Genomic DNA, 16,059 nt, shown 5'->3' on the forward strand with positions numbered 1-16,059 from the left:
CTGATGTGTATATAAGACCCTGTTTGCATTTCTGGTGTGTGCTAGCTTTGTGGAGTTACCACCTAGCACCCATCTCTGCGCAGACGTGAAATAAACAAATATCTCAGCTCTGTGTGTTATCAGCTCTTCGCACACCAGGTGAAGAACCCTGTTTTGGGACAACACACTTGCTACCCTCGACCTTAGAGATCCCAAATGTGTAGGCACCATTTGAACTAATTTCCCCAAATCAGTTTCATTTTTGCATTTTCTCTGAGTGTAAATGTGGCTCTTATTCACATGCAAAAGCCCTACACGTAACATGGAGTTATACTTACATCAATAAGCTGCTGCTGATCCTTCTCAGACATATTGGTCAAACTGTAGTATTTTCCAGAAAGGTCTCCTTTCAGCCCAGCTAGAGCAGTGACCACAACATTTTCCACTTCTCTTCTCTCTGCCCTGGTACAAGCTGGAGGAAGGCTGAGGCCTCGGATGCTACGACCAGTACGTACACGTGATGAGAGGACATAGCGCTCATCAAACTGACCATGGGTGATCTGAAGGAAAAATGTTTTTTTAATTTACACACAGTCCCCCATTTTGTATACTACCATTTAAAAAACCCATCATACAAAAATGGGGCATCTTTCTGCTCAAGGATCATGACCTCTCCTAGATATCACAGAACATTAGGAACCCCTCAGTGTTTCAGATACTAAGGTTTTTTTAGGAACTCCAAAGTTCTTTTGCTGACTGAATGTGGCAAAGTAACCAGCTGATCCTTCTTAGCTCCAGCATGGAATATGAAAGGATCTGAGTGGCTTTTGGAAATACAGATATGAACATAGAAAGAAGGCCAGGTATGGAAGATCTTTTGAAAGAGGAAAGCCCAAGATGATGCTAATCTACATGGTTATTGAACTATGAAGGAAATACTAAGCAATGGGTAAGATTTGATTGTGTGTGTGCAGGGCAGGGGGGAAATGCTTTCACTCTAATCCTTAAATACATGGTTGTCTTTATCTCATGAACAGACTCACAGTGCCATTAGGCAGAGGCCCAAATACTTAGTACCAGCTGAGATTAATCCCTCTGTTAACAAGGTAGGGATGCAACTAGCTTGCTGTTAGGGCCATGAGTGCACCAAGGAGCTCTGCAAACCTCTTTCACCCTCTCTCCACTGGGTTTTAGCCAGCTCTGATATTGCACAGCTGTATAACCATGGATCCAACAACTTTGAAAAGAGCTGTCTGAAAAAGATCTGTGAGAAGTTTCATCTGGGGTCTTTACACCTTGGTTTGAGCTGCATTTAATCTAAGGCCCCTCACCCTCAGTCCTTGCCTGAGCTACTTTGTAGGTATGCCTGTGCCTGGCCTTGTACTTTGTTTAGCCTGACCCTGCCTCACTGACCTGACCTCAGACTTGCCTTGTCACTATGGGATTCTCTATCAATCACTGGGCTGTTGGCTGAACCTGGTTACTGTAACTAGACCTGTTCTCTTCTTGCTTGGGTACTGTGGAACTGTGCCCTTGGTGAGCCCATTGTTCTGCCTGTCTTGTTATCACTCTTGGCTCCTGGCTTGCTCCTCTTGCACAGTCTCGTGCCTCTGACACTTCTGCATGATTTCAGGGTGTAATTGAATAATCAGGTGAACACTAGAGTAGTGAAAGAGGTTCAGTAAAGAGAGGAAATTGGAAGAGAAGAATAAGGAAGAGAAAGAAAGGCCATGCAGATGCTAGCCTGGTTTGTCCTTTGTCAGATGCTGAAAACCCCATCAGACCTAAGCTGTAAACTAACAGCCTTGCAAAAAGAAAGGACAGAACCAGGCCTCACTTCATTTAGACATACTCCCTGTGGGATGTGCCATTTCAGTCATTTGTGGCATCCCAGTTTCCTTAGCCAGTTTCCTCATTTTCTTTGGAGTTGGATCAGGGGAAAAAAGTACTTTTACATACAATATCATCATTGTAAGAAGCAGCACTGAATCTTTATTTCCTCATTATTTTATTTAAATCCTACCTTGGATGCATCCAGGTCTGTGTGATGCTTCATTGTGCGTGGATCATAGCCATTATGTCTCACTTTAATGACAGGGTCAAAAATCTCAGCAAATACCTATGGAGTACAAAGAGTCTTCAGTATCATAGAAACACGTTAATGCACTAACTTCAGTCACAAGGGAAATCCCTTGGTACAGGCTCCTGGATGGCAGCCATAAAGGGGACTTTGCAAGTGCTGACAGGGGTAAATATGAAGGGAAGGGTCATATGTGGGTTGTATCTTTGAAAAGTGGTCTCTGAAAAAATTATCTCTCAAAATCTGATCTATTTTCAATAGATCTCTCTTTATGTAGCAGAGGGTAACTGCCAGTTTCTCAGTTGCTCTGAGTTTCTGCTGTACCTCTTAGAAGCAGAACATGGAATTTCACCCTCTGTCTCCTAACAATAAATTGGGAGATTATTGGTGGTGGATTTCAGTCATTTTGACCTAAACAGTGCTCTGTAGTGGTTGCTCATCTTCACAACAAAAATTGCACCTTACCTTACAATTGCACCTTACTTTAGTTACAAGCTTATTCTAGTTACCACAGATAGGTACTGAATGTGGTGGCAACTAGATTAGATTTCAGGATTTATTAGCAACTAAAATATATGTTCAGTTCCCAGGCAGCTTGTGTCCTGTTCTTAGGTCGTATGAGAATACCTATGTCTTCACTGCCATTGGATACTGGTGCTAGTTAGAGCCATTTAGCACAGGTATGACAACACTGATCACAATCACACCTTCATTCTGTTGTGTAGCAATAACTCTGGCAGAGCTTTTTAAGGCAGTCACCATGTCTAAATAAGTAAAACAAATCACAGAAGCTGGTAGTTCCAGAACACCAGGTGTCATCTTCCATCCTGAGCAGCTCAGCATTTGGGATACTATTAAGAGATTGTATAATAATAGATACCCTTGTATGGTAAGACTGAAGGAAGCAGACCACAGAGGTAAATAAAAATAAGGATTTTCTTCTTTTTCTGTTCTCCTTGTTTCAGAATTACATAAACCTGTCTATCCTAATACTATCTTTGGCTTTTGTCGTGGTCCAATAGCTATGGCTTAAAGATGCCCGGCACTTCACAGAAGCCATTTTCTTTTCAGTTCTGCCTCAACTGTTTTACAATGTAATTTCCATATTACCTTTATTTTGATTTGTCTCATTGATTTTCCATAAACCATGTTTAGTAGTAGGAAAGAGAGCAGCTGTTGGAGGCAGATAGAGTATTGCTCCCAAGCAGCCATATTTTATTAACTTTGACTGCAGTAGAGAGGGCTCCTTTAGCAATGCCTCATATTCACTGCATTTCCTAATGTAGAATAGCATTCAAATCCTCATAAAGAGCAGGGAAAATACTGTCTGTATGCACATGGCCTGCCCCTTATATATTCTCTGGGATACAATTTCCCTTAGGAGTGCATATTCTACTAAGAATCTGTGTTCATATAACAAGCTCTTGTGAACTATACCATACAAACTGAACCAAATATGATAGCATTGTGAAAATATTTTACCTCATAGGATTCTTCATCACCTGCAACCATGCCCACAGTTTTAATGAAAGGGTGGCCAGGATTGTCAACCCCGGTTTGGATACACTGGTCTAAGGTGTAGCCATTGGGAGTCATCTTGTCCCTTAGCCTAGCATAAATTGCTGGTGTGAGGCATTCAGCCATGCAGTTGTTATGTTTGCGGAGATCAGGATAGTCTGCACTGAAGAGAAAAAAAAAAATCACAAGCACTTAATGTGATATCTTTAAACAGTAATCCTTGCTAGTTTAAGAAAATACTTAAGCAATCAGGAGATATGGAGTACATAGCACAGTTGAAAAATATAATTAGTTCTTGGTTTATACATGTATTGGGTTTATGTGGCAAGGTTTTCGGGGTGTGTGTGTGTGTGTGTGTGTGCTGCAGGAGTGGCTTCTATGAGAAGAGATCAGGGGCTGCCCCCATGTCGGACAGAGCCAGTTTCAGCCTGCTCCAAAATGGACCCACCTCTGGCCAAAGCTGAGCCAATCAGTGAAGCTGGTGGCACCTCTGTGATAACATATTTAAGAAAGGGTAAAAAACACTGCATAGCAAGTTGTGAGAGAGAGAAATGAGAAAAAAATGTGAGAAAAACAATCCTACAGACCCCAAGGTCAGTGAAGAAGGAGGGGGAGGAGGTGCTCCAGGTGCTGGAGCAGATTCCCCTGCAGCCCATGGGGAAGACCATGGTGAGGCAGGCTGTCCCCCTGCAGCCTGCGGAGGACCCCACACCAGAGGAGGTGGATATGCCCTGAAGGAAGCTGCAGCCCATGGCGAGCCCATGCTAGAGCAGGCTCCTGGCAGGAACTGCAGGCCATGGAGAGGAGTCCACGCAGGAGCAGGTTTTCTAGCAGGAACTGTGGCCTGTGGAGGACCCACGCTGGAGCAGTCTTTTCCTGAAGGACTGTACCTCATGGAAAGGACCCATGCTGGAGCAGTTCTTGAAGAACTACAGCTTGTTCTTGGGAAGGATCCACATTGGAGAAGTTGGTGAAGGACTATATCCCATGGGAGGGACCCCACAATGGAGCAGGGTAACAGTGTGAGGAGGAAGGAGTGGCAGAGATGAAGTGTTATGAGCTGACCACAACCCCCATTCTCCATTCCCCCTGTGCCGCTTGGGGGACAGGAGAGAGAAGAGTTAGGAGTGAAGTTGAGCCTGGGAAGACGGGGGTGTGGGGGACAGGTGGTTTTAGTTTTGTTTTTATTTCTCACTATCCTACTCTGTTACAATTAATTGGCAATAAATTAAATTAATCTTCCCCAAGTTGAGTCTGTTTTGCCCGTGACAGTAATTGCTGAGTGATCTCCCTGTCCTTATCTCAACCCATGAGGTTTTTAATCTTATTTTCTCCCCCTGTCTTGCTGAAGAGGGGGAATAAGAGAGTGGCTGGGTGGGCATCTGGCAGCCAGCCAAGGATAATCCACCACAATATGTTGCACTGAAATTTAGGAAGGGGGGAATATTGAAGTCACGCAAAGTACTCCACACTGCACTGGTGGGCAACTGCACTAACAGACAATAGCAGCTTTCTGTTACTTGGAGCAACCAGAAAAATGAATACTAATGATCTTTGAAAGTGTATTAAACCTTATTAAAACTCTGCTGAGACACTCTTATTCAGAATTAAAAGAGCTCTAACATTGTTTTGTTCAAGTAGGAAATTAATTATGTTTAACTGGATAAGAGCTCTCATTCTGAAACAAGATGTTCTTGCAGCTTTGTGGACATCAGTGGAACTGTCTGATCTATATCAGCTGGGAATCTAACTCTTTTACAATATTTGGGGTTGTTTCAATGGTTTTATTTACAAAAACCTGTACAGTATAATGAACCAGAGAAAATGAAGACATTATGCTTTAGTAAAGCATTTTTGCAAGTGAGTCAAATCATATTTACCTTGTTTTGATAACATGTTGCTTTATGCACAACCCCATTATTTTTATAAGAATTTATTTGAACTAAGATACTATTTGCCACATAAAAAAAAGTCTGTCAAAGCCTGGTCCTTTTTTTGTGTGTGTGTGCTTTGTTCTGTTTTTTCACAAATATGGCCAGCAAAGTCAACTTACATATCTGTAGCTAGTTTCTAATCATCAACCAACTAGTTTTTAAACAGCATTAGGAATATTTCAAGTACAGTAGTTATATAAGAGGTTTCTTTACTACTTGCATAATTAAAATACTTCCATGGTTCTTAACAGTAGAATCTATACAATCAGGCAGTCCAATAGGCGCTGAAAGCATTCAAGAGCTGACGAGATAAAATAAGAACTAATTTGGTGCTTTGCCTAAAAATGGAACCATTTTTCAGGCTTGTCATTGTTTGGCAATGTTTTTGTGAGTGTGTTGATATGATCTCACATCCCTATTTTCTGGTCTTGAAGGCCATTGTCAGTGCTATCTAAAACTGGGGTTACTAATAAAGGATGCTGGGTTTTAGGTTGTCAGTCAACAGCCCATATGCAGACACATAGATGGTGTGTTTGCATGAGGGAGTAGATACTCTGCAGCTTTAATGGGATCCTTCTCCCCCAAAGAGTTAAACGCTATGCCTAGCCCAGTTAACTGGGCCCTATGCTCAGCTACTTAACCCAAAGTGCTTACCTTGGAGGGAAGAGTTTTCGTTTTTCTTGAACAGCAGCCTTAACATTTTGCTTATTGAGGAGGTACCCAGTGGTTAGGACCCCTGTGCCTGCTGCTGCAAAGAGTGCAGCAGTTGCACGGCCAGCCATAAGACGACAGAATGTGCTAGCCATTTGTCTTGGAAAGATACAATTTCTAGAAGAGAAGACAACCTAAAATCAACCCATAAGACCTCATACAATGCAAATGAAAAATAAACCCTCACTTTTAACTGTAGTCCAATAAAAGAAGCAATTAATTTTTATTACTGGTTTGCATTGAAACACTGTGTTAAGAAAAATGGTTAGCATTTACTGTATTTCTATATATGTACCTTTGGTAGACTTGGAAATCAATTGATTTTTAGTGCTGTATTGAGCGCACAATTCTAAACCCAACACCCAGAATATTTTAATTGTTTTAATGATTTAGGGCCATAAGTGAATGCTTTAGCTTGCTTCATAGCAACAATGCATTACCGTCGTGGTTTCAGCCCAGCCGGTAACAAAGGACCACGCAGCCGCTCGCTCACTCCTCCCGCCCCACTCCGGTGGGATAGGGAGGAGAGAAAAGGAAAAAAAAAAAAAAAAAAAAGAACCTCGAGGGTTGAGATAAGGGCAGTTTACTGGGACAACACACAAAAAAAAGAGAAGTTACAACAACAACGGTACTAATGAAAAAATATACAAAAAGAGCGATGCACAGTGCAACTGCTCACCACCCGGAACCCGACGCTCCGCCACTTCCCCCACCGAAAGTACAGACCACCCCCCCGCCCGCTCCCCATTTATATACTGAGCATGATGTCACATGGTATGGAATAGCTCCTTGGCTAGTTCAGGTCAGCTGCCCCGGCTATGCCCCCCCCCCACCTCCCAGGTTCCTGTAAAAAATTAACTCTATCCCAGCTGAACGCAGGACAATTACATAGAGACATCTTTCCACTGACCAAAAAGGTACAATATCAGAGTAAGAAACAGCAGACAAAAATATTTAAAATGAAAGGAGTATTTTGGTATTTTGGTGAAAGGAGTAATAGGAAAGGAGGTTGAAACCTTGTGGAGGTTTTGAGTCTGAGGTTTTGAGTATTTCATGGTATAATCAATTATATAATGCTGACTGTAGATTGCAGGGTTTTGTGGCATGGAGTGGGATAAGGCATCCTGCTAAGTCAGAAGTGTGAGTTCTATATTTTTATTGAAAATGCTTCCAGGTGACTGCTGTAAGTGGCTGTCTAGTCAGAAAAGTAAAATGTGGCAGGATGTGGCATTAGGTAGGTCATTCCTTTCAGTGCTATCACCTACAGAAACTCATATGCCTTTTCCATGCTAGCCTGACCTGTTAAACACTTTTTGTGCTTTTTTTCCATATGAATAAAGTTGAAGTAGGCCAGAACTCATCAGCCTGAAAAAGAGACAGTTTGGAGGAGGGATATGGTAGGGACCTAAAAATCCTGAGTGGCATGGGAAGCATGGATAGAGATCAACTCTTCACTGCCTTTTCCAATATAAGAATACAGTCCATCAAATGCAACTAGTGGGAGCAACATTCAAAACAAAGGTAGGTGAATCTTTACACAATCTGTCATAGACCTATGGAACTCCTTGTCAAAGGCTGATGTACATGCAGGACATTTACATGGGTTCAACAGGAGACTGGGCAAGTACATGGAAGAGATTCATTGTGGGCTTTAAGCAGACAAATGAAAACAGGCTAACAAAATTCCCTGATCTGAAAATAGCTGAAAGCTGTGAGAGTATCAAGGAGTATCACATGTTTGTTCTGCTCTCTTCTCTGAGCATCAACTTATGGCCATTGTTGGACAAAGTACTGGGTTATGAAGACCCCTGGGCTGAATCAGTACTGTTATTCTTGACATTTAGGATACTATGGAAGTATACAAGCATCTTTCAGAATACCCTCCAGCATGCCCTCCACCCCTCCGCACCCTGTTGCTAACTGTCTTCTCACCTTCGGTTCGTTACTATGTACGGTTTGTCACTATGCATGGTTCATCGTTATGCAGAACTTGCCCCACCACAATGTTTGAGACATTAACTCTTTCAGTCTCTCACAGTGAGGAGTCCTCCCCCTGAGGAGGAAGGAGTGGCAGAGACAATGGGTGATAAACTGACTGCAACCCCCATTCCCTGTCCCCCTGTGCTGCTCGGGGGAGGATGTAGAGAAAATCGGGAGTGAAGTTAAGCCCGGGAAGAAGGGAGGGGTGGGGGGAAGGTGTTTTAAGATTTGTTTCTATTTCTCATTATCCTACTCTGATTTGATTGCTAATAAATGATACTAATTTCCCCAAGTTGAGTCTGTTTTGCCCATGACGGTAATTGGTGAATGATCTCTCCCTGTCATTATCTCGACCCACAAGCTTTTTGTTATATTTTCTCTCCACTGTCCATCTGAGAAGGGGAGTGATAGAGTGGCTTTGGTGGGCACCTGGCATCCAGCCAAGGTCAACCCACCACACTGCGATTACGCCACCTGCATGGCCTTGCCTTTATCTAACAGTGTAGCAAGAAGTTCTCATGAGAATATAATTTCTATTTGCCAGTAGAAATGATGAAGAGCTGTTTCCCTTTAAGAAAAGCCTATAATAGCTGGAATGACCAAAATGGGGAAACCCTTTCTATGGATAGGGTCTGCACAGCATGCTGTGTGTGGATCAGAGGCCCGCTGAATGCTGCATAACTCAGGGTTCCCAGCATCTAAAGGGATGTAAGATTGTCTGTTTTTTTCTTTCTTTCTTACTTGTGTTAGCTCTAATAAATAGCATTTTAAATGATACTTTACAGAGTGCTTTTCTTACTGGGATCATAACAAACCAGCACTTCCTGGTGCAAAGCACCAAGTCCCCAAAAATAGAAGCAACAGAACATCTCTACAGCTACTAAATAATTAATGCATTAAAATATCATATTAGCCCTTTGGGGCCACAGCAGATCACTAGAAGTTCAAGCTTTGTTAATTGCCTGAAAAGTTTTGGCCCCTTTTAAGAATCACAGAATTCTCCATATTGCAAGTATGGAGTGATGACAACAGTCCTCAGCAAAATATGACTCTGGAGTGACTACAGAGCTCTGGGGGCAGTAGTCAAGGGCATGGGGGCCCAAGTGGTACTCTCCTCAATTCTGCCAGTGAGGGTAAAAGGCATGAGGAGGCTATTACAGGTCAATAATTGGCTGCAGAGCTGTTCTTGGCAACAAACAGAGGTTTGGTTTCTATGACCATGGGACCCTGTTTGAGGATCAGTGTCTGCTTGGTAGAAATGGGAACCACCTCTCTAAGTGGGGCAAACGTATCATTGCCAATAGGACGGCTGACCTGGGGCTAACCTGGTAAGGAGGTTTTTAAACTAGGAATGATGGGGGATGGAAAGAGTTACCAGGAGCCCTGTGAGGGAGTGATGGACAGGATAGATGAGCAAAGGGCCTGGGGTGATATGACCGAAAAGGATCAGAAAACCAAAAAAAAATGTGGCTTGAGCAGGGTCACCTCCAGCATTTGCATGTAAGCAAGGAAGCGTCTACAAGGCACTGTTATGGAGAAATCCCCAAAATCCTTTCTGGGAAATTAGCATGCTGGGGTGCCTCTCTAAAGTGCCTGTACACTAATGCATGCAGCATGGGGAATAAACATGAGGAATTAGAGATCTGTGCACAGTTGCAGGGCTACGATCCTGTTGGGATCACAGAGATGTGGTAGAATGGCTACCAAGACTGGAGTGTTGCAATGGAGGGGTACAGGTTCTTTAGGAAAGACAGTATGGGAAGACAAGGAGGGGGAGTTGCCCTTTATGTTAGAGAACAACTGGAATGTATGGAGCTCTGTCTGGGGATGGATGATGAGCCTCTGAGAGCTTATGGTATTAAAGAGCATACAGGTATGGGAGACACTGTAGTGGATGTCTGCTACAGGCTGCCTGACCAGGAAGAGCAAGTGGATGAGGCCTTCTACAGACAGCTAGGAGCAGCCTCACATTTGCAGGGGCCTCCTGGGGTACTTTAACCACCCCAATATCTGCTAATTGGTTTATAACTGCATCAATCTTTGTAGAAATTAGTTCTTTCAATGCACCACAAGCGACATACACATTTGGACTTTATTTTGGAAACATACAGGACTGAATGAGTTGCATCTTAACTAGCCCTGATTTTTAATTCTTTAAACATTTCTTCTTTAGTTGTCTAAATGAGGTCTAATTTCTGTGATATTGTACGCAACACTTTTTTGAAGTATAAAGCTTAGTAATTTTATATTACATATTTGAAGGACACTTTTAGCATTCGTAGCAAGAGACCACAACCATATGGCACTAGGATGATACTCCCATAGTAATAAGACTGTTTTTCCAAAACATTATAGACAGCTTCTTCCTTTATTAACTGGATGATGTCAGGGTTTTCGGCTACTAACCCATTTTGCACACTGTATTAGAAATATTCAGGGAAGTGATCTAAAATGAACCGTTTCAGTGTAAGACTGTTGAGTCTAGAGCACTGTATATATTCTACATGCAGATCAGTAGAAGTTAACACATCCGGAAACACAACAGTCCAAAGCGAATAAATGAGGACTGGTATTTCACAGTGTGGACATATAAATTGGAACACTAACTCAGATCCACAGATTAAGACAGCAGTGATATTATTGCAGACTGATGAAAAGAATAGCAGACAGAGAATACCAGCTAGAGAAAAGCTGAAGCTTCTCAAATACCATAGCATGTCACAGAGATACAAAAATGTACCTCGTGCACTGCTATACCAGTCTATGCTGCAACTGGGGGGGTGCACCTGCATTTACTGCACATGGCATCACTGTTGTGTTTGGCTCACCAACTCTCCAATGCAAGTGGCTTGCAACAGTTACTGGTCATAATGTGATGGTCTTATTCAAGTCATTAATCTCCTTCTTTTCCTTACCACTGCCAGGGGTGATTGGCCCAAACCCCACACAGTTGTGCTCTGTTGTCAGCCAGCACCTATAATACTTCTGTTTTTCTTTCCATTGCAGATGGCATGGCCTTGGATACAAGCTTCAGCAGTACCCACAATTGCATATCCATTAATTGCTGAAGGCGGAGTGTAAGATATACATGTATCAACTGGTATCCAGCATCAGGTGGTTTTCCTGTGCGTAAGGTGGAGGGATTTTTCTCTTGTTAGCTAAGCGTGCTGCAAGACATTTTGATGACTCCTGGGATTTGAATCTAACTTACAGCTTTACAAAATGTTTGGACAACTAGCCTTACACATTTTGCCTTTATTATGTCATTCTGCTCACAGTTTGGATGCTGGATTTGCCTCATGATAACTAGTTAAGATATCTTTTGTATCCCTCCAGGACTACGCATGCTTTTGGCTCAAGGGCAGAGCCTGGAGTACAGCTCAATAGTTCTGAGAGTGGAATTTGTCACTGGCAGTACTGGCAAAATTTTCCATGCAACAGGTGTACTCCTATAGTGAACAAATTTGATTAATTCCTTACAAGCCATCTTGTGGATCAAGTTGATAGGGAGTGGTCACTTCATGTGTGAAGTGATTAATTGTGAGGGCAATAAATGCTACGTTGACTTAAAGTAACAGTCGCTAAGCCATGCAACATATAGCATTAAGTGTCTGCAAAACCAAGTTTTCTTCATAGCTGAGCACAATTATTCCTGATGTCCCACCACATCAGCACTATAAAGGGTAAGCAAATTCAGAGCCAAATTGGAATTGCCTTTTCTAGAGCAATATTCAATAAGCTATGGCTTCCAGTGAATCAGCAAAAACAATCTGAAAGGTCATGATCTTGGAGGTCATAGTCTATCTCTTTTCTCTCTCCAAGATTTGCTCAGCTACCTGCAACCAGCCTTTAGAACATTAGTGCTCTGACAGGAGTGTATTGTGTTTTTAAAATTCCATTTTAATACTCTCTCTATAAAACCTACCATGCACAGAATGCAGAGACAAAAGCCAGCTGCAAGATTCAGTACAAGTCACTGCAGCAATTGTGGTGCTGGCTGAGAAACAGCCCAAAGGATTCCAAATATCATTTAAGGTGGAGCTGCTGTTAGTAGCCACAGTCTGAATCCCAGGATGAAAAAAAAAAAAAAATGCCTCTTTTAGGGCATTAAACCAGTTTTCCCTCTTCATAATACATCAAGATTACAGCCTCTGTTAAAGGCCAATGTAGGCTCCAAAAGAAATACAATTTTTATAGATCGGGTCCCTCACCAACACTAAAAAGATACCTTTTTTTAATTAATAACTTATGAAAATTCTAGTGAACCAAGACATATCAAAAATCCCCTTGCTACTCCGACCAGAGGTTGCATAGAATTCTTCAGGACATTTGATTCACAGCTACAACCTTCTTCAGACTATTTCAGCAGTATCATATTGCACACAGTGATCCTGTGATCTGCATGCAGGTGAAACCGGTCCATCCATTTCAAAGACTGAATCATCACAAATGCACAAACCACCTCTTTACCCTTTAAGGAACTTGCAGTCTTTACTACTGCTTTTAATATAAACAAACTCTTTTGCAATTAACCCTTTACTCTCTTGAACTTCTTTTAAAGAGAAAGCTGTCAGCTCTATTTTCTTAGGTGGATATTCATGTAGTTGAACATAAATATTGATTATCCTTTATTTTATACTAGGCAGCACATGTGCTTTTAGCCAAGGATGGAAAGAAGGTACAAGGGTTACAGACTGAACAGTGACATTTCTAGAAATAGAACTAGATTAAATATTTGAATCATGTCATGGGTGATATTAAGTGCCACACCATGTGATCCCGAGTGACATTTTAGAGGAATGGCAGTCATAGCTAAAGTTCACACAGACACATAAACACCGATAATATATATGCACATTTTAAACTGTTAAGTTGTCTAATGGTGATACTTTACTGAGCAGAACTTTCCATGTGGTGGAGAAATAGGTTACAAAAGATGCTGGTCTTTTATATTTGAGAAATAATTCCTTTGAGTCATCCTTAGCTTGATCTAGAACCCACAGAAGCCAGCGGAAATTTATCTCTGCCCTTCTACAGCAGTTATGGGCGCCTTAGAAACATCTGCAAGAAATGTCATAAGTGACTAAATGCCTGATATACCATTTTTAGATGCCTAAAAAACAGTTTACATTGCTCTTGGTTTGCTATATCATTCTACAAGGTCAGAGGATAAGATCTAAATTAAAACATTAAATCTCATAAATCAGTATTGGTGAGGGTTTTTTTCAGTTTCTCATAGCTCAGCCTGAGCAAGACCTGAACCTTTCTGACCGATCTCTGTTTAAGATAAAAATCTCCAGAGTGCAGAAATAATGACAGTGCAGACATCATTCTAATTATGTCTTAATCACAGCATGGAATGGCTCTAGGAAAAATAAACTAAAATTCAGTTTCTTTTCTCCTCATAATTCCAGAGGTCAGTGAACAGGTATAAAAATCTAATCCTCTTTAAAAAAAAAAAAAAAAAAAAACAAAAAAACAGAAAATGCCAAACTCCTTGTTATGAAAGGAGGAGATATGGAAAAGACTGTGACTCAACAGGTCAAACAACTACCCTTTAGTCACAACACTCTTTTTGATTTCTACCAGCTAAAGATCTGGTGCATTAGATTTGACCTGGTGAGATTTTAGAACCCCAAATTCTCTTACTGACTCCAGTCAAAGGTTTTGGGAGTGCTTGCCCTTTTGAATCAGTCAACCACTATTTTACAATATGAGAAACTCATCTCCACAGTGCAGAGAGCTACAAACTCTCTAAATCTCAAATAACTTCCCAAATTAAAGATGGTTTCTCTGAACTGTTATTACATCTCTGCAAAGGAACTTATTTTCCCCTTATTTAAACTGTTACTTAAGGGTTGACATCTGAAGCAGCTGCACAGTGGGCTGACACATTTTCCTGCACCAAGTAGTTACGCAAATCAATAAATTATAACCAAGTTACATCACATCCTGTGGTGCTTTGAATTCATTTTTAATAAGCCTTGTATTTGAAATGCCACCATTTGAATTACCTCAAATAAGATAAGCAATAGAGTTAGTTAAACTGACCTTGAAGCTGAAGGTAGACACGTCCTGCTACCTGCAGTGAGCCCAGAGTGTAAAGGGAATAACAAGTTGGTGTGCTCACAGGATTCCAGGTAATATGAGAGGGGGGAAGGGGAGAGGGAAATGAAAATAATTGCTGCAGTGGCCAATCCTATTTCACTCAGTTATGTCAATGACATTTGCTCACACAAGGGTGCCCTTGAGGACTTAAGTAGGCTGTGGCAAAAGGGGGCCATTTAACAGTTGGGTGATAGCAACATCATCTTTCAAACACCTCTCAAGGGGAAAGAGTTTACATCAGCAAATGATTGGCCAGATGCTTAACTGCAATGAGCTCCCTCTCCACTGCTTCACCCCAAGGGCCCATTTGGTAACAGCCAAAGGAGAAAGGTCACGAGCAGCTTCTGTGCTGGTTTGCCTTGCCTACCTGAACTACTCCTTTGATACACATAAGAGCAGGAGAAATCCATGTGTACTCACCCCAAATGGAAGCTGGTCAGAGCAGGAAACTGGACCCAAGTTGTCAGGAGAATGAGATGAGATCACAGTAGGCCTGTATGTTTTTTTCTTACTGTGGGAGAATTTGTGGGAGAATTTGTGGGAGGACGAAGGAAACTGCACAAGGCACAACTGTTGTTGTAAGTTTACTAACTGCACAAAGGCACAATTATTATGAGCTTGCTGAAGAATGCACAAAAAGTAGAACAAGGTCGGGCGTACGTGACTGATAACAGGAGGGCGACGTGACTGAAGACAGAGTGCAAGACAGCATGCAGGTGGAGGAAACTATTCACGTGATTAGAAGACTTTATCCAATTAGACTATTGTTTAAGCGCGTGAACGGCACATGTTAACCAATCAACAAATGGCTTATGCGTGAGTAGATACTAGAAACATATATAACCGAGTGTTGCACAGTTAATAAACGGAGAAATCGTGTGATCCACAGTATCTGTGTTGGTCCGTTTTCTCCCCAGGGCGAGTCCCTGGCGATGTGTCGTTTTCCCTAGATTGTCGCAGCGGAGAAAGTGCGACAAGTGGTGACCCCGACATGGAGTGTGCGAGTGTTTTGCCTGGCCAGGCCATTAGAAGAGAGCCCTCGGGGCAATCCTGCCGGTGACGATGGCATCCATCGGAACAATTATTAAGGTATTAAAGGCGGTAGGCAGGGATGTGGACTGTGGAGTGCATACGGCTCCAGTCACGAGTCTCATCCAGTGGATGATACAACGGGGCTTCATAGTAAAGCCGGGAGAGATATTTGACGCATCACGGCTGCGGGCTGCGCGCGAGGAGTTGGTGGAGGAGTGTTTGAGTGGAAAGAAAGCAGCTGCAGATAAGCTCGCAGCTCTTGGTTCAGTGTTGACTGTATTGAGGAATGGGAGAGAGGCAAAGGCGGTTTGGATGGCGGCTACAGCAGTGTTGCGCGGAGAGGTGAGTAGAGAGGTGCTTGATTTGTTAGAGGTACAGGCTGACAAAGAGAGTAAAGGTGTTACTGGAGTCGGAGGTGAGGAGATGTTGGGAAAACAAGTAGAGAGACTGGAAAGAGCGGAGGATGCTCCGGACACCTTGTTATAAACGCTCGTGACAAATTGGAGGAGCCAATTTGTATTGGATAAAAAAATCGAATTTATTAGCAAGCGATAAGAGAGCAAAACAGCGCTGGGCGGCCGGGGAGGCAACGCTCCGCCATAGGCCCGCAACTTTATGTTACCGTTACATTCCTTATATACATTTCTTGTACCCCTTTCTTGTAAGTCTCCGCCTTGTCCTGCTTCTTCTTTCTTCACTTGTGCAGGTCTGTTGCTA

General features: G+C 42.3%; 1 protein-coding gene across 1 annotated transcript in view; it reads right to left on the reverse strand.

The window, feature by feature from the left end:
* Positions 1–14,294, reverse strand: part of LOC121232953 (creatine kinase S-type, mitochondrial) — a 52,792-nt gene extending 38,498 nt beyond the window's left edge. Inside the window, exons 1-5 of the mRNA XM_041121509.1 lie at positions 14,254–14,294; positions 6,166–6,339; positions 3,542–3,740; positions 2,003–2,098; positions 318–539 (exon numbers count right to left, since the gene is read on the reverse strand). Coding sequence (XP_040977443.1) covers positions 318–539; positions 2,003–2,098; positions 3,542–3,740; positions 6,166–6,317 — 669 coding nt within the window. The 5' untranslated portion in view covers positions 6,318–6,339; positions 14,254–14,294. The remainder of the gene's footprint in view (positions 1–317; positions 540–2,002; positions 2,099–3,541; positions 3,741–6,165; positions 6,340–14,253) is intronic.
* Between the last annotated feature and the right edge of the window lie 1,765 nt (positions 14,295–16,059).

Source organism: Aquila chrysaetos, assembly GCF_900496995.4.
Source record: "Aquila chrysaetos chrysaetos chromosome W unlocalized genomic scaffold, bAquChr1.4 W_unloc_2, whole genome shotgun sequence".
Lineage (NCBI taxonomy): Eukaryota > Metazoa > Chordata > Aves > Accipitriformes > Accipitridae > Aquila > Aquila chrysaetos.